Source organism: Terrapene carolina, unplaced genomic scaffold (assembly GCF_002925995.2).
Source record: "Terrapene carolina triunguis isolate 2854851 unplaced genomic scaffold, T_m_triunguis-2.0 Scaffold113, whole genome shotgun sequence".
In the NCBI taxonomy this organism is placed as follows: domain Eukaryota; kingdom Metazoa; phylum Chordata; order Testudines; family Emydidae; genus Terrapene; species Terrapene triunguis.
In genome coordinates, this window is record NW_020664464.1 from 1,785,978 (window position 1) to 1,810,997 (window position 25,020).

The 25,020-nt window shown below is 42.1% G+C and overlaps 1 protein-coding gene across 1 annotated transcript in view; it reads right to left on the minus strand.

Annotated features, from left to right (window-relative positions):
- Nucleotides 1-20,108: 20,108 nt before the first annotated feature.
- The window catches only part of MPDZ (multiple PDZ domain crumbs cell polarity complex component), a 129,412-nt gene continuing 124,500 nt past the window's right edge, over nt 20,109-25,020 (minus strand). The window contains exons 46-49 of the mRNA XM_024211058.3: nt 24,328-24,432; nt 23,874-23,986; nt 22,335-22,458; nt 20,109-21,219 (exon numbers count right to left, since the gene is read on the minus strand). Of these exons, the coding sequence (XP_024066826.1) occupies nt 21,073-21,219; nt 22,335-22,458; nt 23,874-23,986; nt 24,328-24,432 (489 nt within the window). The 3' untranslated portion in view covers nt 20,109-21,072. The remainder of the gene's footprint in view (nt 21,220-22,334; nt 22,459-23,873; nt 23,987-24,327; nt 24,433-25,020) is intronic.

Sequence of the window (25,020 nt, forward strand, 5' to 3'; positions counted from 1 at the left end):
AGGAAAACAAACAAACAATTGAAGCCTTAAGTGTCTTGTAAACCACCATTCTTCAAGTGGAATAAAATTTGTAAGAGAATTGAGAAGAATTAGTCTGAATTTAGGGTGGGATTTTCAAAAATGTTGACATGAATTAGGAGCACAAAGTCCATGGACTTTCTGTGAGACTTGTGCTCCTAAATCACTTAGATTGGGTGCTTTTGAAAATCCCACCCTACCTCTCAGCTCTGTTTTTTCAGAAGTCATGTTAAAGTCAACAACAGAGAAAATGGTAGCCAATTCTCTGACAACAGTCCACAGAGAAAAAATTAAATAAGAAATACTGGATTTGGTGATTACATTTTTTTAATCGTGGTTTCATGTAAGTCAAATGCCAGGTCCAAAGCAAAATAACTAGTTAATCTGTATCTATTGCCCTAGAGAAATTGGTATCTTAGGGATAGGATCAAGGACAGCAAACTATAGCTAGTGTTATGGAAATGTAATGTTCTGTGACTTAACAACACAGGCTTCTGCTACCCAAATATATCTGATGTAAAATTATTTGAGGGGTGGGGGCTAACCCCTCATTCCAGTATGAGTTGTCTATGGCATGTTGATGCAACCTCTGAGTAATGCTTTATATATTCTATATAATAAGAAAATGGATGGAAATAGCATGGGCCGAGGTATCTGTGGCATAACTGCATCCAAATGAAATCCATGGTGGTGTTCTGTAGTGTCACTTACAATGAATCACGTTGTATATCAATTATATGTAATTTGGCAATTGTTCTTGTTCCTTTTCCTGTAACCTTTGTCTATTGTCTATCCTTGGATTATGAGCTCCTTAAACCAAACACTATTCTTGAATTTTTGAAAAGTGCCTGGAATGTTGTGGGTGCTGCAGTAAATGACTAAGTAATAATGAGGCCACAACTGCAATGTCTGAAGATTTTTTTCTAAACAGAATAGCTACCCTAAGAAAAATATGTCCAAGTTAAATATTTGGCAAGATCTTCAAGTCACTGGAGCCATGGTGACTTATACCAGCTGAGGATCTAGCTCTAGTTCTTTCTTTTACTTAATTTTCCTTTGCAAACCTAGCTTGCAATAACCAATATGACTTTTTCTTTTGATTGGAACTGAACATACTGTGTTTTGTTTAAAGCTTAGTAGTTAGCATATTAAAAAAGAAAAGTACTTACTTAACAAAAAGAACGTGTATATTTAAGGTTTATACTAACCAACCCATCCAACCAACACAATTACACCACAGTATTTATAACATGATTAAATAGGGCCAGATCTGTGCCTAAACTCCCTTGAATTTTGTAGAGATTCCTAGCCAGAGCCATGTTCTTCTGTTTGCCACCATCACTGTAAGATGGAGCTGATCCAGAATGCTAGTTCCTAGCCCCTTCACATTTGGGGCAATTCAGTTAAATTTAAATGGAGATCTTCACTTTTCTTCGAAGAAATACCAGCCTATCATAACACACTTTCTTTATACAGAATTATAAAATGAGCTATGCAGTTGATATCCATGTGCTTGAATATATGTGAGAGAAACTAAAGTCATTTTTGAGAAAGGGAACAATGTGTTGTATTAAGCAGAAAATACAATAAAAAGCATATTTCATAGACAGGAGTGCATAGACTTCCATGTTAATTTGTTGGAAATAAATGGTGATGCCCTAAAGCTAAAATACGCAACTAGTGGTTACACACCCTGTTTAAAAAAAAAACCAGCCCTCTATTTATATGTGTATGTAGCATGATTTTTTTTGTTAATTTTGGCACTTGTTTAACATTTGTCCTTTCAAGATCCATCAACTTCAATAAATTTGTTGATACCTTTGGGAAATAAATTTAGTCCAGCTAGAAAAATATTTCCATGCTAGTACACATCTATCTTTCTTTCTAGGTATTTCTACTACATATATACATCTCTGTGCTGTGCAACAATAAAAGAGAAATGAAACTTATCAGCACAGGTCACTAACCTCTTTTCTGACCTTTGTCATGAGACCACAGTTATTTTACATAATCCTGATCCCATGTCATGTGACTAGAGCCAGGAAATGAAGATCAGTCTGTAATCAGCTCTCCATTGTGTCACCCCCTAATTACAGGGACTACTACATGCCTTGCTAAACATATAATCCTATGCCCTTAAGTGAAAATTTGCCACTGACTTCAGGGGGGCTAGGAGTGATTGCTTGTACACAGTCCTACCACGCCAAGCAACAGATTGGTTTATATTAACTAATAAAACTAGAATCTGGTTTCTCAGCATTGTCAGGCCACTCTGCTTGGTTTGAAGTTTCTAATGGAAAATATAACACTTAGATATTTATGTGTTTAAACTATAGGCATGAAGTACTGCCCTGGTCCAAGCACCCTTGAACATTGGTGAAGGGTTTGAAATCTAGCTCTAAATTTCATGGCTTTGGCCCACTTCTGCTTTAGGCTTTGCCTGTGTGGTGGGGTGGGACAGAAAAATTCAAGAGTGATGTTAAGAACAGACCTCTAAGCATCCCTACCAATTAAAATTAGCATCAAACCAGAATGAATCCAGGAATTCTGGACTATTAATTCTGAGCACAACTCCTCTCCTGAGAACATATGACATGCAACATATTTACCAGCTTTTATCATGAGATAACTGTGACAAGTGACATAATTACATTATTACAGAACTGTTACAAATGAAATAAAGACTGGAAAAGCAAATCATGATAAAAATAAATAAAAGTTGTAAATCACTAACTGTAAATCATCAAGTTTCAAGAACAGCACTAGGGAGTGTTTAAGTAACTCCAGCTGTTCTAAATCTATGAGGTTTGGACAGGCTTAGATAATACATAGTTTATCATGCCCTAATAAGGACTATTTCATTTCAAAGGAAAGGAACCAGAAAGAGAGAAAGCAAGTGTGAGAAAGCAAATGTCTTTCGTTTCATAAAAAGAGTTTGAGGTTTTAAATAGAAATGCTCCTTACGTAAATAGCTGGACTGTTGTGCTCTTTCTCCAGGTCAGGCAATCAGGATGATGGCAACAACTTAGTGGATTTTTAACTCTGACTCTCTCTCCTGTGAGATGGTCATTTATATCCTAGAGCCATGAATATTCTCCCATCCTCAAAGCTTTGCCTTGCTAAAGAGGAATGGAGAGGATTCTCTTCAGTGCTCAACCATATGGCCTTTAGGGTCCATCTACCATGTTGCTATGGCCAAGTCATGGATGCACCTATGATAGTAAAACAGCAAGTTCTAACAGTCCATTAAAATGAGGCCCCATTAACCAACAGGGACATTATTGGGCTCGGTATAGAAATAACTGGGTTATATACAGGAGGTCAGAGTAGATGATCTAATGGTCCTCCTAGCCTTCAACGCTCTGAATATAGGAAAATATTAAAAGGTAAGAATTTATATCTATTCTATATAAGGATAATATGATGTTAGAAGACCATCTTTCAAATATATTTACAGTGTTACAGAAAAGCCCTAAAATAAGTATTAAAAATTATTTGAAAATTGGAGACTGTAATATTTTAGCAGTTCCTCTGAGGCCTTCCTATACTACAGAGTCAGGTCAACATAAGAATCTGACGTCAACCTAACTCTGTAAGCATCTACACTAAAATGTAGCTCCCAATACACTGACTTAATAACTCCGCCGCCGTGAGAGGCATAGCGCTCAGACTGATGTAGTTTGGGTCAACGCAGGGTCAGTGTTGTTAACATTGACTGTTGCTTCCTTTCAGAAGCTGTCCCAAAATGCTCTACACTGACAGTTAAATCTGTGCAAGCGCTCCTGGTGAAGGCGTGCACCGCTGACACAAGAAGTGTAGTGTGGCCATGCAAAAGCGATTTAATTATTGTGGTGGCTGTATGTTAAAGTAACTTAGGTTGACTTAATCTTGTAGCGTAGACTTGCCCTAAGCTTTAATAATGACTTCCTTCTGAATGCCAAGCTTTTCAGAAAGTGAATTTCCTGTGAATTTCAGCAATCTTCTGAGCTCGAGCTCTGATTCAGAAGCAGAGATTCAAGGTGGTATAAATCTGATGAGTTGATTAAGGGACCGATTAACACTGGTGTAAACTGGGAGTAACTCTATGGCAGTCAATGGACTTACCCCAGGATCAGGCCCTAAATTATACTACTCAAGTGGTAAGAGAGAGTGCAGAATACTTGGGACCCATGCTAACAGAGATGGTAAGCGATCTGTTGTGGTCACTCTGTCTCTGTTTCTCACACACTGCACTGCAGTTCCTCTCAGTGGCACCAGTTAGGAGGGGACGCGGGGGGGGGGGGGCAAATGCCCTCCTCTCCCCCTCAAAAAAGATTTTTGCTCAAAGTTCAAAGAGCCACGGAGGCCACAGCCCTGCCACTTTTAAGGAGTGGTCCTGTACTAAATCTGTGAGGCTGCTTCTGGAGTGGTTTGGATCTCTAGCTGTGTGGTCACAATGCCACTGAAATTTGATCCAGCCACTCCTCTGTACAGCTGGAAGAGTAGGTGGGCCAAATTTCAGTTGGTGGTGTTGTGACCCAGTGCTGGGTTTACAGTGGCGCCATGGAGCTGGGCCCATGCTCAGAAGGGGCCCCGACCTGCTCCACTCGCAGTGTACCCCGAGACCCTGCCAGCCCACTGGCTCCCCCCGCCCACCACTTGCTCCTCTCAACCTGCAGGGTTGTGCAGGGTGCTGTGCATTTGGGGGGGAGGGGTTCTTGCCATAGGGAGTTGGGGGCGGGGTGTTGCAGAAGTGCTGAATTTCTGCTTTCCCCATGGGTGCTTGATCCCAGCTCTAGTTAAAACTGGTTAAAATCTATGGATGAAATACTGTGTATAAAGCTTAAGTGTTATAATTAGATCATTTCAAGCCTCTTTCCTTTGAAAGAGGACAGATATGGGGGACATAGGCCAAGGTCACCTTATGTCCCTATCACAGCTCTATGACACTCCTCAAACTCATCCCTAGATCTCCTCATCTCACAGCCATGGCTCTTCCAAGGTGTTCCAACTAATCTCTCCACCATTCAACACAGTTACACCTAATAGTGAATGCAGCTGGAGTGCATGGAGATAATTCCCAGTGGCTATTGCCAGCTCCAGTGGGGAAGAGTTAAGGTTTCATGAGCATTTACCTTAAGTCTGTATTTCCTGGTTTTCAGACGTTTGAGCTCATCATTCTGGAAGGGCACAAACGATCACCAGGCCACCTGAACTCTACATTAATGAAGTTTTTTGCCATGTAATCTGGAAGCTTTTCTTGATTAAAATCAATATAAACTCATGGAGAGTCAGACGGGGGTATACAGTATCACTGGTTTGAGACTTTTGGAGATGAGAAGATCCCATGTCCTTGATCCATGTTTTCAAAATGTGAAGTTCAGAGGTACTGGGTCTGGAGGTGACAGAATGTGCCATATCTAGGACACAGTCCTGCAGGCGCTGCACACCCGCAACACACCTTGAAGTCAGTGAAAGTTGAGGACACTCAGTACTTTTGCAGGCTTAGACTTAGGTAGGGATAAAGCAAGGATGTGCTAAAAGGACAGTGTTTCAGTGTACTGGACTTGAGAGAGAGAGAGAGAGACTCTTGACATCTGCCCCCAGTCAAAAGGAAAAATGTGAGTGACTTTTTTGCTCTGCTTTTTGTATAGTACTGTAGTTTACGTGCAGACAGTTTGACTGTATTGGAAGCTGCTATGTAATATGCAGTCAGTTTGATTAATAGCTGTTGAGAAGATGTTGTACATAACCAAATTTAAATGGAAGGCACAGCTCACAGAGTTTTATTTCCAGCATATAAATTCTATTGGCATGTCTTTCCATTCTCAATATTCCACCAACCTCACTTCCTCAGAATGAAATACTGCATGAACCTCTACATAAATTGATATATATAACTGGTCCGTCCTGTTGACTGAGAAATATTAAGGGTCCTTTGTGTACCATATATTTAAGAATAGGTCCAGCAGTACATTGTGTTTTGTGCTCCTCTTAGTGATGATTTATTGTTAACAATGCAAAAGTCTAAGCTAAAAAAATCCTATCTTAATACATAGTTGCTTATATGGCAGCTAAAACTAGATGCATTCCTGACACAGTTAGAGAGGTCCCTGTTCTGAAAAGTTTACATCTATCGAGGCAATATACAGAAAATGGAGCAGGGGTGAGCATGGCATACAATATTGTCCTGTTTTTCCTTAACCCCTATTATACTCCCACCTAGCCTTTGAACTTTGCCTAATCTTATTTACAGTTTTCTCTGTTTTTATTACTTAACCTGTTTTCCCTCAGACCTTGTCCAGTCACCATTTGCTTTTTGCTTTTAGCCCACTATTCCTTTCCAGGTTTTTTAAAACCCCCTAAACACCCTTCTTATTTAGAACACATCCTATCCGCATCACATCCCAGTACATACAGCAACACCGAGCTGCTCTTCCAGCATTATGGGCTCAATTCTGCAAGGTGCTGAACACTCTAGCATAATACAGCAAAATATTTAAGCACATGCTTCCCTTTAGACAAGTGAGTAGTTCCACTGAAGTCTATGCATGTGTTTTAAGTGTTTTCTGTTGGACTTTAAGGGTACGTCTTCACTACCCACCGTATCGGCGGGTAGCAATCGATTTATCCGGGATCGATATATCGCGTCTCGTTAAGACGCGATATATCGATCCCCGAACGTGCTCACCGTCGACTCCGGAACTCCACCAGAGCGAGCGGCGGTAGCGCAGTCGACGGGGGAGCCGCAGCCGTTGATCCTGCGCTGTCTGGACCCCAGGTAATTCGATCCAAGATACTTCGACTTCAGCTACGCTATTCGCGTAGCTGAAGTTCCGTATCTTGGATTGATCCCCCCCCCCCCCCCCCCCCCCCAGTGTAGACCAGCCCTAAGTGAAGGACTTTGGCTATGTCTATATTGCAAAATAAAAAACCACCACCGCCAGCGGCAGTGAGTCTCAGAGCCCAGGTCAATTGACTCAGGATCATGGGTATTGCGCTACAAGGCTAAAAATAGCAGTGTCGATGTTCCCAGTCAGGCTCTGAAACCCAGCAAGTGGGGGTGGGTTTCAGAGCCTAAGCTCCAAACTGAGCAGAAATGTCTACACTGCTATTTTGTTTTCGGGCAGCCTCATTTTCACTTGCCAAGGTGTCCATCTTATTCTTACTCTGGTGATGGAATCAGTTTCCATCCGAAGCACATGGCCAATCCATGTCCAGTGCCTCCTGGCAATGATGGTGCTCATATCCTGTTGGCTGCACTGTGTCAATAGATCTTGGTTTGATATTGGGCCAAAATATATGGAGGGTTTTTCTGAGGCAGGTTGTATGGAATGAAGGGTGTTAGCCATAAACTGACCTCATTTTTAGATCCTTTTCCCCCATCTTGGTTCAAAATAGCCTGAATGTGTTGACTGTCAGGGTACTGTCAGAGCTAAGATTTGTGGAAGAAGGGAGTGTTGTTTAAACTTAACTATCCTGTTTAGAATTGTTTCCCCTGATCTTGGTGAGGGGGAGGGGGCAGGAACTGCTACTGATTCTCTTTATTTGATTGTCATTTTAATTTTTGTCAAAAAGCCAGGAGAATCACTTTTTAGTTCATATTTATGATATATCACAATAAATAAATCAAGGGACTCTCTGAGTTTGCGCAAGGTGCTTTTACAACTGCCAGAGCAAGGCATGGGGACAGACTCAGTCTCTTAGGTAGCCAGGACCCAGACCATATGGAGCTTTATATGTCAATATCAAAGGGAAGGAGGCTCCTTTCTTTAAAGCCCCCTGATTCAGGAAAGCTTCCATGTTCAGATCAGCTGTTAAACACATGCTTAATTCCCAGTGTTTAAAATTATGCACATGCTTAAGCATATGCTTAAATGACAGGGCCAGGCACCAGCTTAACAAGCAGGTGCTTGGGGCGGCCAAGGAAGAGGGGCGGCACCTGCGGCAATTCGGGGGCGGCAGGTCCCTCACTCCCTCTAGGAGCGAAGGACCTGCTGCCGAACTGCCGCCGCCGATCGCGGCTTTTTTTTTCCCCCCCAATTGCCGCCGCCGGTCGCGATTGCGATCATGGCTATTTTTTTTTTTTTTCCACTTGGGGCGGCAGAAATGCTGGAGCCGGCCCTGTTAAATGATCTAGTGCCACCATACTTTGGAGAAAAGACTTGAAATTTGGGGATGGGCAGTTAGTGGGTTTCAGAGATATCTCTGATACCAGTAACTAATCTATCTTTTGCAGTTCCTATCCCTACCTCTGGCCAAATTATAAGCCCTTCAAAAATCTCAATTAATACATGCTCAGAAGAGACTTGTTAGAGTTTGGCAGCTAAATTCTCCAGAGATTGCATCTGTACTGGCATGCTTCAATCTGGCAATAGAGGGTTGAGCAGGACTTTCTTTGCAATTGCTGCTTCCTGCTGCTGGGGGCCACTGTGGGGCCAGGCACAGACACCAAAAGCAGGGAGGCTCTTTTCAATGCTCTTAATGATCCCTCTGCTGGAACCCAGGCATCCCAAGTAGGAAGTCACCCGTCTCAAATGCAGAAGTACAAGAGCCAGACGGTGGGGGCAAGGGCAGTGGAGGGAATAGACTGGGAAAAGAATCTTCATGGTAAGTGGATTGAGGTGGGTGGTGGAGACTAGGACAGGCTGGGCAAGAAGACTGGGACTGGGAGCTGATGGGGAAATAGGATGTGATCATGTAATTAAAGATGGCTTCATAATTTATCCGCACAAGGGGCTGGATTAAGGTTGCTTCTTGTTTGTTCTGGTTAAATAAGAATCATGTCAAAAAATTTTTTCCTAGTTTCTGAATGTGGCATGCTCCTTTATGTCATAATAAATCTGACAGATCTCTCCACTAGCCTTTTTCTAATGTGCTATGTCTATAGCCTTGATGCTTCAGGGTGTTTGACAGGATTTACATCACAACCACACTTTGGCTTAAAATATGTACATTTGGATGTAACATAGACAATTGATGTGGCCATCCCTAGACAGAGCCAAGAATGTGATCCAGCAAACTGAGCATTTCTTACAGCACTTGAACTATCACTGATTGCTGGTTTATTGTCCGTAACAGTAGTTCCAGGGGATATTTATAATGTGAGCACTGGAAGCTTTCAGTGAGCAGATGGTGCAGGGTGTGTTACATAGTGAGTTTTGCCACGAGGTAAATTTATGCTCTACAGAGCTACTTCAAAACTGTGCTATTTCATTTAATCACTTAATGCAAAGGCAGCTGCATATTATATTTGCATTAACTCTAGTTATATGGATTATCTGTCAAACTCCTAATTATGGTATTTTGAAAGATGTGGAGGGGGAGGGACAATAATTATACAGGCTGAGGGGAAATGAAAATTTTGAAGCTGAAACTCAGATATACCTTCCCAGATTACACAAAAGTACTGGAAATCTAGAAAATTGTCAATGAAATGTGAATATTCCATATGAGACACTCCACTTTAGAAACGTGCTTGTCTTTAAATATCTGCAACCCTACAGAATATTTGCTGCCTAGCCACAATTAGCTTGGCCTCCTGTCTGAGTGTCACAACATGCCTGGAATCTGCACTGCACTGCATGGGGGACTGCACTCTGCAAAGGGCATATGCAGTGTAATAGAGACCATAAAGGAAGACTAGCTAACCCCCCTCTGTGCTTTAACATGTGCTAATCAGTTTGGCCTGACTTTAATTTTAGCTTGGTTTAGGAATCCAAATGCAAAATTCTGACTTTTCAGAGTGAAAGATGCTGGGGAAAGGAGTGGAGCTCTAGTGGATTTGGGAGGGTTTTTTCTTTTTGCCTGAGCAGGACAGGATAGTTCAGGATGCCACAGGGAAATGTGCTCTGCAGAGCTCCTCACTGATACTCTGAAGTGAAGAAGTTCTCCAGAGTACCTGCTGTCACCCGCAGCACCTGTGCAGGGAGGGGAGGGGAGGGGAGGAGAGGAGAGCTGGGGTGGGGTGCCAAACCCAGGTCACCAAGTCAGCTGACACACTAGGGTTGTGAGCCCTGGGAATGGGATGGGTGGGTGTATAAAGCCTCCCCCCAGCCTGACCCCAACCCACACATGCAAGATAGCGCAGAATTTTGCCCATAATCTTTTCAGTTGATTAATGCTTTGCTCTTCCCATTATACAATCTATCCATCATTGACACACAGTTTTGTGTATTTGTGTACGCTCAAGTCATCTTTCCATCTAGTTTTGGTCCATTAGCAGTTTGTCTATGGATTACATTAATTCCAGCCTCCATTTATCAATAAATAATGTCCTATCTTTATGATACTTAAGAGTTGATACAACTGAATCAGAACTCACAATTTAGGCACAAAGAAATTTAAGACCTCACCTACACTGGACTGGGGATTATGTTTAATGACCATTCATTCATTTTTAAATGTATAAAGAGTGCTTACCACCATTGTCCCTGGACACATACAGTGGGCCAAATCCTGAAGTCCTTGTTTTGTGGTTGGTGTTCTTGTAGTCTTGAGCTAGTGAATGAGCCTGGCCCACGCAATGCGTCATGGCCCTGCCTTTACAACATAAAGAGAGAGCGTCACTATTTCCCATCTTTCTTTTCTTCATGGGCCCACCCCCAATTTTCAGTGTGGCTTCACTCATAGCCAGGATGCTTCATTGTGTGTAATGGAAAAGCCTAGCACATGAAAAAGGAATAGACTCACTCACTTGGGCAGCTGGGGCCCCTGTTCACTTTTTGAGGAAGGGACCTGACTTACTAAAGAGACTTGAAGACAAAGGAAACAAGTTTGTCAGGTTAATTTTCGTTGGTTTTTACTGCTGATTTTTTTTTCTCTGCTTCTCAAGGGAACCAAGTGGGGCTATCAGGCCCCAAATCACCTTGTATTCTGATGCTTATGATTTCTGCACCCCTGGCTGTGTGGCTCTCCACTGACCATAAAACCCCAACCAGCTGTGGCCTCTTGTAAACGTTGTCAAGGCCAAGGATTTAGTCAGTAGTGTTCCCAGAATTCTGATTTCTAGTTCATTCTTGTGTTGAAAAGTGAAGTGAGCAAAGTTTTCCACGTGGTGAGTTTTTAAAAGCAATCTTGTATGTAGGTGAAGCCTCAGTGAAAGCTGGACTGATGCCAGTGGAAAGGTGTCCGTACTCAGAGGGGAAGGCCAGATGCAGTAAGCTGAATTCTGGTCTCAGTTACACACGTATAAATCTGGAGTAACTCCATTGTCTTCAATAGTTAATCTGTAGTTACACCAGCGTAAATGACATCAGAGTTTGGCATACGATAGGAATTTATGTACTCTTAGATCTTAAGAACAGTTTTTCTGTATTTTAAATAAAGGCTTTTAAGTGTTGGCGTCCTTTTAAAGAAAGGTCAAACATAAATGGAATGGAAGCCTTGGAGAAACTTTTAAGTGGCTATTTAAATTTTGAGGTTACTTATTTGGATTGGTCCTTAGTTTGGCTTTCACAGTAGCTAAGAAATAAAATAAAACTGAAAAAATGTTCAAGGACTAGATTTTCTTCTCATTTAAACTGTGTTACCTCCACTGATTTTAATAGAAACACACCTGATTTACACCAGTCTAAGAGAAGACTCTTAATAGCTTTTTTTGGCTATTCCTACTAATATTATTTGTAATGCTACTACAGTTTCTTTGTACAGACTGGAATCCAATAAGACATTTTGTTTTAAAAAACAAAACAAACCAGACTTTAAATGTAAAAGCCCACATTAGCTATATCTTATTGGATATGGTGATGAACTGGCTATGCACATTACTGCTCTCTGTTGGACAAAATTAGAACCCCTTATCTCCGCGTCAAAGTCCCTTATATTGTTAGCAGCAATTCTCCTTAACGCCAGTTTAATAATGGCCTTCACTTTTGGAGAGGGAGCATCACAAAAACAAACAGAAACAAACATAGAGGAAGAACCATTCCTTTTAAAGTCAGAGAATTTAAGGCCAGAAATGACCATCAGATCATCATCCTGTATATCATAGGCCACCAACACCACCAAGTACCCACACACTGAACCCAAGAACCAAAATTGGAACATAGTATTTCAGCACACTGGAGACTAGACTATTAGTTGGTGGCACCAGGTCCCATAATCAAGAGCTGTCCTGCATATGAAGTTACTGAATGACATAATGCATCTCTTATAAGTGATTGCCTCCCAAACACAGCCCAGCAGAGAAGCTGCAGAAAAGTCAGGCTCATATCATTTTATTATAACTATGTTTTTAAAAAATAGCTTGGACCTTTTCCCTACCCTAGTATGAGTTAAAATGGATGTAAAAACAATGTCAGTCTGTGCCACTTTCCGTTGGTTAAATTTTAATCTGGGTTACATAAAGGATTGTTCTCAGCCTGTTTCACCACTCAATTAATAAATGCAGCCTTTTCAACAGGCTCTGATAAAGATCAGTTTTGCTGGAACTTGTTTTCAATGCTCTTAGCTACCAAACAGCTTCCCCGCTATTGGCATCTGGAGGGAAATGAATCACAGCACAACCTCTCTGTAAAACTAGCTGCATTGCAGAGTGCAGTATAACTGTATGGCCTGGATTAGTATAGTTTTATATGTGCAATAAATGAATAAGTCCACAAGGGGAGGGGGGGTTGTTGTGAAGCATTTGAGGAGCATGCTAACTTTTAGCCCATCTTCTCGTCTGCATTTAACTGTTTTGCTAGTCTGCCTGCTGTGACTAGCTGTCCACCAAACAAGAATGCCTGCCACTGGCTACAAGCATGATTGGCAGACCTTGCTCCGCTCCAAGTTAGCATAGACTTAATTGACTCTTATCACCAAAGAAAGTTTGCCCCTTCAAGCCAGAATGGAGGGCATTGGCAAGGGGGTGCATTCATTCAACTTTAACTGTGGAGAAATAGATGATCAATCCTTAGTACTGCTTAATCCCTTATCATCTTTAAAAACACTCTTCCTTCAGTCACTGAAAGGAAAAGTTGAATTTCTCCAGAAAACTGTCAAGCAGTGATACTCTGGATGGGTTGTGTTTGCAAGCAACCTCAAGACTTCCCCCTGCATCATCTGATAACAGGTTGTTATTTCTGGAAGAAACAGCTCAGTGGCTGAAATTCTTCATGTTTAAACAGCATTGACTCATAAGTCTCTGAAAATCTTCATCAGCAACAGCCAAATTACTGTTGTTGAAGTCCAATGTCAAGGAAATGAAGCATGCCTACAGCAAATTAGCCTCTGGAATAATTGCATATGCTTGGGTGTTAATCTGTTTAATCTAATTTTATCAGCAAAACACTAGAGATTGATGACCATCTTGATTACAAGTCTGTCCTTGGAGATAAGCATATGGGAGGTTTAACTGCATCTACGCTCCCATCAATCACTTCTAAACTGGAACATTTCATGTTCATGCCATTAACTGTAGAGGTACATTTTCAAAGTATCATGTGGGAATTGTGTACAAATCCTGTTAATGAATAATAACAGGATTTGTGAGTACCTAAAGTACAATGCTTTGAAAATGTACCCAGGCACCAGAGGCGGCTCCAGGCACCAGCGCAGCAAGCACGTGCCTGGGGCAGCAAGCCCCGGGGGGCAGCCTGCCGGTTGCTGTGAGGGCAGCAGTCTGGCTGCGTTCGGCGGCATGCCTGCGGGAGGTCCGCCGGTCCCGTGGCTTTGGCGGCAATTCGGCGGCAGGGACGCTGAAGGCGCTGCACCGGCGGACCTCCTGCAGGCATGCTGCCGAATCTGCGTGACCAGCGGACCGCCCGCAGGCACGCCGCTGAAAGCCGCCTGGCAGCCGTGCTTGGGGCAGCAAAAAAACATAGAGCCGCCCCTGCCAGGCATGTATTTTTCAGGGACTAACAGCGTTTGGTGCAAATTTCTTATCACTATGTGGGCAAAGTACTACTCTCCAGCGTATGTATATTCCTGCAGCCTGCCATAAAATCTGCATATAGAATACACAGATAAAACACTAGATTTCGCTGTGTGAGGATGTGAGCCAATTGAAAAAGATGAGCTGTATGCATGCAGGCAGGCATACATCCATATACAGTACAACTAGATGATGATCCAAACATCTGTGAACTTTTGTTTTTTCTGATGCATGTCTCTGGAGTTGATTGGATTGATTTAGATGGTCTTTTATTGACAAAATGTATCATTATTGCTTTCCCTTTTAAAAGCATTAGATTAAAACCATCAGTCACTTTCAGTGCTTCCTGGTTTTTCAATAGTAAAGTCAGTGATAGTATTATGTAACCTCGTCTGTGTCACCATGGTTGAATTTAGCTTGTCAGCAAAAATGTAGCAGAGAATTTTATAAGGGCTGGAGTGAAGCTTCAGAAATTGAAACGCATAATTGACATTTTTTGTTTAGTTCTTGCTAGAACTCATTTCAAGAACAAAGGACAACCGTATGGTTATGTTTTGGTTGTGGGGTTGTTTGTTGTTGTCATCATTATTGTTTAACCCTCCAAAGCATTCACTTTTGAAGGCCATTGATTTCAGTGGGCTTTGGAGAAGGCCTTATAATATTGAGAAGAGGACTGGAGGATGTAGTTATCTTTGTTTGTCTAATTTCATTTTGTTTAATTGGGGATGCGGTTATATGGAAGTTTTAAACCTAGGATCAGGTGAAATAAACTCACACTGACTGAATAGTTTCCATTAGGCCACTGGTCAGAGTTAAAGCACTAAGCAAGGCAGATCTGGTGGTTGGTTTTTTGTTTGTTTTACACCCCCCCCCCCTTAAAATAAACTTACAGCTCCTACATTACTCACAAGTTACCTTGATTCTCTAGTGCTATCTAGTGGTCAAAGAGGAAAAACAGTTAACATGCATAGATGCAAGTAGAGAGGTCGCCTTAGTTAGGGCAGTAGTTTTCAAACTTTTTAGCTGCATACCCCTTTCCAAATAATGTAATCTACCGCTTACCCCCATCTGAGATCATAATATACCTATAAAACAGAAAAAAAGGTCTGTAAGGGATAACACAATGAAACACAATGCACAAGCCCTGGAGCATATTGTCCAGGATACTATTATTATTATTTATGTATTACAATGAACTATTTTATTATATATACTTTTGCTTTGGATAAAAAAAAAAATCCCTCAAACAAATTTCTGTTTGTTGTAAACATTAAATTGGAAGTTTTCAATATCATTTTATTGTAATTAAAATAAATGAAACCTCTGCTGCAGGGCTCTACTCTGAAGGCAGCGCCGCTGTCAGCAGCAGCACAGAAGTGAGGGTAGCAATGGGGGCACTCTTTGCCTGTGTCTGGGTGTGGCGGGGTTTCTGGTCCCTCTGCATGACAATGCAGGGTCTCTCCAGCCATTTGCATGGAGGTTTAGAGGTTTCTAATCTCTTTGGTGGCAAAGGGGAGATTCAGGGGCTGCTCATTCCCTTGTAGGGATGCCTGAGGACTCCAATCCCTCTGCATGGGTGAGTTGGGAGGGTTGAGGGAGTTCCCATCCCACTGCACCGGGGTTCAGGGAGTGGGTAGGTTGTGGTGGGGAGACATCTGCTGAGGGCAGCACATCCAGGGACAATTTTAGAGCCCTGGAGTGGGACTGGGATCCTGCAGGTTCTGCAGAACCCACTACCATAAAAGAAGGAGCAGGATAAAAATTCAATAAACAAGGTGGGACTGGGTATTGCGAGGCAGGACAGGAGTGGGATTAAAGAAAATAGTCCTCCCCTGCAGCAAACAATGTAAATACCTGGGATGGGTCTGCTGAGTCGGGGTGGGGCTGGGTGAAGGGAATGAGTAGCCGCTGCCACACAGCTTTGCTCTACCTGAGCTCCCTTTGTAGATCCCTCATCTTGCTCTAAGGGGTGGTGGTGTATATGAGCACTCTGAAGCCTCAGAAAGAGGAGGCTCCTTATTGCCCCCATGCATCTGCCCAGTGCCTAAACTGTCTTTGTGGCCCAGGTACTGAGTTCAGGACTTGTGCTTAGCTCAGCACTCAGCTAGTAACTGGGGACTCATAATAGAAGAACTGTGAATGGGGGATTCTTCAGGGGCTACAGCTGTGGCTCCACAGGTCATGGAATGGCATCAGTGCTATTGCAGCCTTGGGATTGCCACAGACCATATGGCTGATGCCCACCTCGTCTAGGGAGGGAGTGGGGGAAGTGGCCAATAGAGCCACATTATTGCAGAGCCACCAGCTTCACCGCTGCTCTCAGCTGCTGTGCTGCCACTGCCCCACCCCCAAACACCCCAATTCACAGGAAAAATAATCCCATGACCCATGCTCTGTGGCACACAAGGGTAAGTGAATAAGTTTCCCAAATAGTCCACTGTGTCTTGGAACCCCTCTTGGTCCATTACAGAGAGGCCCACTGTAGCCATTAAGGAGTGGGCAAGATTTAGCCCTTAAATAATAAATTATTGTTCTGTCAGAAATAACAATATTGAGCCCATTGTGGAAGCATTTTCCATAGTGAAAAGAAATGCTGAGGGCGGGGGAAATGAGAACAATTTAAAGTGAAGCATGTCCTCATTCTGCAGTAGAAATGAGGTCATATTCCATCACCAGGGACATTATTACAATCAAATTTGAAATTTATGTGTCCGCTATCAGTAAGTGGAAGTTTTGCTAAACGCAATAGGATATTATTACATGCTTACACCAACCTTACTATAGTGACCATGAACACCCAGTAACTCCAAAAGTTTGAGATCTGTAAAGGTGCCATGGCAGATCCGTGATCCAGTAGTTGGAAAGGAACAAAAATAAAAAGTACGTATAATGTAGTTTTAAAGGCTTTTATGCACGGAAGGGTGGTCCATGCATGCAACTTCTCTAGTAACATTGTAAAAGTAAGTCTTCATCTCTTCCCACCAGCATCATATGTGCCATAGATGAGAAATACCTGCTAAATAGCTTAGCCATTCTACAGAAACTTGGGTTTTGTTTTTACAAATCAGTGGAAAGGGAAAAAAAACGGTGTAACATGGATTACCTCTTACAGCTTGGGAAAATGGATTTGCAAAACATAACAGTTTGGTTAATCATTGCTGAATATTTAGCCATTGTGCTCTGTTCCTGCAACAGTACGTGCCCCTTTGCCACTGAAGAGCAGAACAAACAGGCCCATTAAGCAGGTGCAATTTTTGCCATGTAATATACAGCTCATGTTCTTGTTTTTATGGGACTGATTCCTAGAGAGGATGAATAATCTCAACCCCACTGGATTAAGCACCGATCTGGGCTGCTTTGAAACCCCAACCACAAATTAAATCCTCCTTTCCCTGATGGAAAGCCTCTTGCAAACCAGCACTATCATTGCCGGGGAGGGAGAAATTTGCACCCCTCCATGTCAGCTGTGTTCAATCCAGACCCACATTTTTCACACATCTGTTTTACTAATACCATGCTATCTTATTAAAAGGCAAGTGCTTAGCAGGATTCAACTAAAGGATGAGATATTTGTATGGATAATGGGCTTGGCCCTCTGAAATGTTGAGCCCTCCTACTGATGTCAATCCTCCAAAGCACTTAAGCACGTACTTAACTTTAAGCACAGGAGTACAGCCATCGAAATAACTGGAAAACTAGTGCTTTGCAGAATCAGGGCCAGAGGGCTCAGCACCTTGCACATGGAGTCCAGTTACATTAGATAGGGTTAACTACACAATGATGAAAGAGAAAAAAAACTTTAGAAGGGTAATCAGCCCCTTGCCATCAGTGGTTGGTGTATACACTGAAGCATAAGTTATTCCATAGTTGTCCACTATGTGGTATCTTGTGCTTTTCTCTGAGGAAGCAGTACTGGCCACTGTCAAAAACAGAATACTAGTCTAGCTGGATCACTGCTTTGGCAAGTTCTGTGTCCCTAATCTAATTTTATTTTCACTGTTTTTTTCCATCTGACAACTTGTGAATTTCACATTTATTTCTAGTCCAGTGGCTCTCAAACTTTTTTTTTCGCGGACCACCTGAAAATTGCTGAGGGGCTCAGCAGATCACTTACTGATCCTTCCAAATGTTGTTTGTACCGTTAGCTGACTATTGTAAAGCTCTTTGGATAAAAGCGCTATATAAAAAAAACGTAATAATAAACTTTTTTGTTCTACAAATAAAAGCACACAACTCATATTTTAATATCAGTAGTCTCACCTTTCTAATGCGATGGAGGTGCCCTCTCTGGCCACTGCAGCCCTGCACGTCCCAAATTGCCCCACACCCCGTCTTCTCACCCCACTGCCCCCTCCCACCTACACCCTATTCCCTCCAAGGCCACCACCTCACCTTACATGTGCATCCTTTCCAGGGTCCAGGCACCTAATTAGTGGAGCTATGCCTGCGCAGCTCCACTAATTAAGTGGGTGGTCCTTCATTCTTAGGTGTGCAGCCGCCCAGGCGCGCATCTTAGAGGGAACTATCCACGGATCACCTGAATGGAGCTTGCAGACCACGGACCACAGTTTGAGAACCTTTGTTCTAGTTAGTTTTGATGTCTGGTTCTCATGAATTAGCTGGAACACAGTATTGCAGTGTTTGGGATGCAGCTATGCAAAAATACATTTACATATAGTTTTTAGTGGAAAAGTTAAAAGAATCCTTGATGCATTTATATCATTAATCCCAGTTTTGTTAAATCTGATGTTGTTATTTTACAAAAACTAAATTGTGGGCCTAATACCAACCCTTTAATGATGGAAAAAAAACCAACTCCATCACAAAGCAACCACAAATACACCTGCAACTTTATTAATTCACCTCTTACAGCTTCATATTTATTCTCTTAAATCCTGCATTTAGACACGAAGGCAATAATAAAATATCTGTACACTACTTCTGTTACAAATATAGATAATATTTGAAGAGACTTTACATACTCTAACATGGGCATTTCACACACTATACTGGGAATGAGTACAGGCTAATAATGCATCACCAGTTGCCTCAAGTACTGGCACCATCTGTTTTTCTTAGCCTATTGTATTGTAACATCTAAAATAATTATTGAAAAAAGAGGGTTCTTTTTAAGTTAATCCACTTACATTTAGCTATCAATTCACAAGTACACCTCTACCTCGATATAACACTGGCCTCGGGAGCCAAAAAATCTTACCACGTTATAGGTGAAACCGCGTTATATTGAACTTGCTTTGATCCACCGGAGCGCGCAGCCCCGCCCCCCTGGAGCACTGCTTTACCACGTTATATCTGAATTCGTGTTATATCGGGACGCGTTATATCGAGGTAGCGGTGTAGTATCTCAAACATTTCTAACCTTGCTATTTTTCACTCAGTAAAATGAATGAATGGTGTCTCGTTTGCATATTTCTCTAGCACAGTTTGAACGTGCCCCCACTTTAGAATTAAATATTATAAACAACTGACATGGTGCTCCGGCTGCTCTAGGTGTTTGCTGGTCAATAGTCTTGCAGCTACATGAAAACACGCCGTGGGCAGCACCCTAGCCTAAAGGAACACCAGTGCTCACATGACCTTTGACATTTCTGCCTCTCTAAAGGTTTTAAAGACATATTGTATTTAGTGACAAGGTAAATCACAGATGGGGCTTGACCAAGCAAATACAGTACTAGGCAAAAGGGGGGAAACTGACAGTTAGGGAGTTCACAAGTAAGGTCCAGGGACAACACTTTATAGTGAGAAGCTAGGAGCATTGTTCCTAGAGCTTTACAGGGCTCCATCTTACATATCAGGGTCTGGCTTGTAAGTGTTCAATAATTTAGAACTCCTTCCAGCAGCTGGAAGGACTAAGGGACTTCTTTCTCTGCCCATCCTTTCCCCTCCTGCATGCTTTCTGACTAGGGTGAAGATGAAGAGGAACCTCTACCATTTGCCCTACTCTTGGACTCCTCTATACTGGGGGGGTCTTTATTATTCTACCCCTCCTCTCTCTTTTTTTTGGGGTCCTCCTACACTCTGAATGTCTTCAGTATCTGCTTCTGCTTAGAGCAGTGGTGGGCAACCCGCGACCTGCGCGCCACATGAGGCCCATCAAGGTAAGCTGATTGCGGGCCGTGAGACATTTTGCTGACCTTGACCGTCTGCAGGCACGGCCCACCGCAGCTCCCAGTGGCCGCAGTGCGCTGTTCCCGCCCACTGGGAGCTGCGGGGGGCTATGCCTAGGGATGGCCAAAGTCAGCAAAATGTCTCATGGCCTGCAATCAGATTACCGTGATGGGCCGCAGGTTGCCCACCACTGGCTTATAGAGCAATAGCAGCAGCATGAAATTGACTCCTCACCCATTTCACTACCTTCCACTGGGCTCTGACTAGTGACACGGAAGCTAGCCATAGTGGTTAATTTGTACTGTTACTTCAAGAAGCTCTGAGCAGCAGTGACTGTGACACTGGATCTACCTGTCTGCAAACTTAGGAAGAGGGCAGTGTTCATTTTACTGTTCACATCGGGAACATTATCTTCACACCCACCAAGCTTAGGAACTTCACTACTTTAAAAGAGAAGCCGAAATCCTTGTGATATTGCAGGTCCAGGAGGGCTCCCTCATTCACCAGGGAAAGTTTCCTGCAAGTGGATTTTTCAACCCCTGAGCACCAAAAAAAAACCAACAACCTCCCTCTCCATTATTTTGCTTCTGGAGCATGTAATTAGCAACACTGACTCTCTAACTAATTTTTCCATCTATCTTCTTTTGTTAAACTGTTGTTCCTCCTATGACTTTATTTCTGCTATTTAAATAGTCTCAGTTATCTCCTCCCCCCTTGACTATTTAGCGCACACATTCTCCCTCCCACACCTATCTCAAATATTCAAAGCCTCTTTGCAAAACATTCCAGTTTTGCAATGCGGTTACTAATGCAAACTTTCATGTTCTGGTGGGTCACCTGTATTCATTACAATAATAATAAAAAACCTTAAGTCTTTGCCAGAGACTACATAAGCCCATCCCAGTGATTCGACAGTAAGACAAATACTTCTATTGTGTTCAAAAATATGATTAAGTGTTATTTTTTCTTCAGTGACATAACAGTCTGGTAAAGCTGGAGTAGCAAGAAGGCTACATAAACATTTCCATTCTCTTTGCTATGTGGAATGTAGATAATGGAATCTTGTTGATCCTATTATTTGGACAGCCAGTTCATGAGAGAACAGTCAGAGTGACAGTCCCTTTTGTCCTTTTTAGAAGAGCAACTGCTTCTTCATGGGTCACCCCTTCTAAGCTCTGCCCGTTGACAGCAATGATCTGATCCCCTCTCTTCAGCCGTCCGTCTTCTGCTGCTGCACCCTGAAATTAAACAGCATGTAACTGCAGACATGCATTTCTGAAACTCCTGGTTTTATAGCTGTTCACAGAGAAATCTAAAGAGGGTCTTAGTAAGATGGGTTCAATATACAGCACACATTAAACTTTTCTGCTTGAGAAAGGCTAAATAAAAAAAAAAATTAATGGAGATATCCCATCTCCTAGAACTGGAAGGGACCTTGAAAAGTCATCGAGTCCAGCCCCCTGCCTTCACTAGCAGGATCAAGTACTGATTTTGCCCCACATCCCTAAGTGGCCCCCTCAAGGATTGAACTCACAACCCTGGGTTTAGCAGGCCAATGATCAAACCACTGAGCTACCCCCCCTCCAAGCTGATCAGTTTTCGTTACTAGAAATCCAGGCTCATTTTGTCCTTAGTAGGTGCTGGTTCTATCTGCCTATAGGTTTTTAGATAAAAAGTTTCCCCTGTGCAAACTAACTAGATGGAGTAATGAAAGTCCTCATCACCTTATTAATGGAATTAAATTTACAACATGGGAACGATGTAATGCATACATTCTATAAGTCAGAGCTGTGGAATTTTTAAACTCCTTCAGCCGTCTTGGATTGGCTGGCAAAGTTCTCAACAATTCAAATTAGAAATCAAATCCAGATCTGAACCTAAACGTCAAAGTCTGGAGGTTTTCCTACTTGGTTTTCCGACTCAGGCCTGCTATACACCAAGTTTAGATCAGGATCTGAACTTCTCCAAACTTAAGGTTTGGATCCAGTGGTTCTGGCCTATATTTGATTCCAATATTCACAGCAAATAATTCAAACTAACCCCAAGCACTGCTTGAAGAGAATGCAAACTAAACAGTGAGGGGCCAATTGTCCAAAGTGGACAACTAAATTACATCCTCAAATCCAAATGTTTGATGTGAGCAAATTGGGAATTCAGAAAATAGGGCCCAGTTTACTTAAAGCCTCAAACTGCGGACACAATTTTAAATGGTACCTGCATTCCTGCTTGGAGAAGACAGCAATAAGATAAACTGTCCAGAATCCACTGGCTTCTCCCCAGGCCATATATTAATAAATCAGCTACTGAGCCTGAGCACTGAATTGTTTGAGTAGTTTTACACCTATGCACTTACCTTTGCAAATACTGTCTTAACGTAGATGGGTAAATCTCCATGAGGACTGCCATATCCTCCCACAATACTAAAGCCTAGACCATCCTGTCCTCGATCTAGAGTAATGGTCTTATACTGAGGGGGCCTACAACAGAGAAAAGAAGTTATCCTGTTTCTTTTGTGAACGTCTAGTTCAGTATGTGGATTGTTCAGCAAAGAGGCTCTTCACCTTTCAACACTAACAAATAAACTTTCCTTTGCTGAGAACTCTACACAGGATTTTAAGTATATTGCGGTGAATATTTCAGTTCATGTCAACCATTGAAATCCTGCTTAATGCCATAAGCTGGTTACTTATTTACAGTTTCTTTTCATAACTTCTCCATGGTATTTTACCTTCTGGCTGCAGAAGTTTATTCATTCTGTCATTTAATACACTGCATAATTGTTTGTATGGTCCACTACTGATGCTTATTACCTATGGATAAGTAAGTACCAATATCCTGGAGCTCAGAGAGAAACAAAATAAACCCCACAAAAACTACAACGTTATTTTAAAAATCCCTCCCTCCCCCAAAACTCATATACAAGAGAAAATCAAAAATAGCCCCAACCAATTCCTAAGCCTGGTTTAGTCATTCCTGTTCTCTTCTGTTGTTTGGGCTTATATTTTTAGAAATTTGCAATGTTTTGACAGACTATAAGAACTACAGAACTTACAATTTCAATCACGTTTTTCACCACTCCTCCAGTAGAATATAATATACACTGTATACCTACAAGTTTGGGGGCTGATTTTCAGTGATGGTCTGCTTTGAAATAATTTAATTTTTCAACCACAAAGAACTGTGCCCACATTTTCGCACTCAGGATGGAAATATTAGCAAGTAGGCATTGAACTACCTTTTTGGGCACACACATAATGTATTTAAATATCTACTAATATTTGTGTCTGCAATGAATTCCAGGTATAATTATGTATAAAATTAAAACACCAACACCCCACCCCAAGAACAAAAAAAACCCCAACCACCATGGAGGTTGTGTTGGCCCAGGAAATCAGGTGACCTATCAAAATCTATGAAGCCCCCAAAACACTCTCTCAGGCAGTAAATGGACAGCTGTGCCTTGCAGCATACCCGACAAGTCAACAAACTCAGGCTCTGATAGACTGGTAGGGAGAGTGAGTTCCAGAGTCAACAGATCCATACTTAAAATGCCCTGCCATTTAAGCATGGGGGCAATTAGCTTAAGTACTTCAGCTGATCTCAACTACAACACAAGGAATGAAGCAGTCTCTACGGTGCTGAAATCAAATCAAATCATAGCCTTATGGGTCAAAATCAGCATAGTGAATTGTACCCTGAAATGAACCAGAATGTCCTATGTGGCCTATGGAGCCCAGTTATATGTTTCCTGTGACAGTCATGACTAAGTTAGCAGGACACCTCACTCGGCACATGCTGCAACTTCTAAGCAATTTTCAGGTGCAATCCCAGCCAGTGGGCCTTACAGTCACTCAATTAGAAAGCATCCATCGAGGATAATATATGCACTTACCCTAAATCATCCTGAAAGATGCTGCTTGAAGTTAGTCCTGCAAATGAAAGGCTGGAAGCTGGTGGATCCTGTTGCTGACCGGTTACGACACTTACATCCCCTCCAGCCACCACCTGAGAGGGCACATTGTAGATAGCAGTGAAATGAGGAAGGGGATGCTCGGACAACTGAGCACACAGTGACTAACACAGTATTTACAAAGGTGAAATGACCAAAACAAGCCTCATTTGTTGCAAAAACCTTTCTTCCTTTCAGCTAAAATAAGAATAAATGATAACTTTGGAGCAAAATATGGAGAGGATGTGAAAACTGCACAACATAACCCTCCAACCCTTTATATTCTCTGGCTATGTTTTCCTCAGAACTGAGCAGCTGTGTGTTACTCTTGGTTTTTCAGCCTCAAAATCAAAACTGCAAAGTGCGTTCTGAACATCAGTGCAGAGAAACTCCTTACCTGCAGTTCAACAGTGCCTGAAGCATTTTTCAGTAGGCTGACAGCTTGGGAGTGTGTCATGCCCTCAGTGGATGTTCCACAAATATTAACAATCCTATCCCCAACCTACAGAAGAGAAAATTAAAGAGCCAGCCATTAATAAGAAGCTATGTCACAGAGATCTACATGCCATCTCCAACACAAAATAAGATGGTACCCTTTCCATGAAGAATACTTGAATTGAGTAGCTAGTAGGATTTGCAAAAAATATATAGTATCAAGGAAATATTTACCACCTGTCTGCATATTCTTGATCTTGGATACAATAAAGTCTTTGGCCCAGATCTTCAGCTGGTTTAAATCAAGGCAGCTCTAGTGAATTCAACAAAGCTTCAGCAACTTATACCACCTGAGAATCTAGCCCTTTGTTTCCAGTGCAAGTCATAATTCTCTAGTGATAACTGGTGAAACAGCCCTGATTCTGTAGTAGTTATTGAGGTTTATATCTTCTAAGATCTGAACCTACATACACTATAGAGATGACAGTATTATAGTTTACATAGTTGTAATTAGACATTAGAAGTCAACACACCTCTGATATTTCAATCAGTAGATGACAGTCAAACATTTACACATTCTGGGAAGACAGACCAATGTAGCATATTATCATCAGGTCCCCCGGGTTCAAATGCAGCCTGGAATAATCCAGTGCAA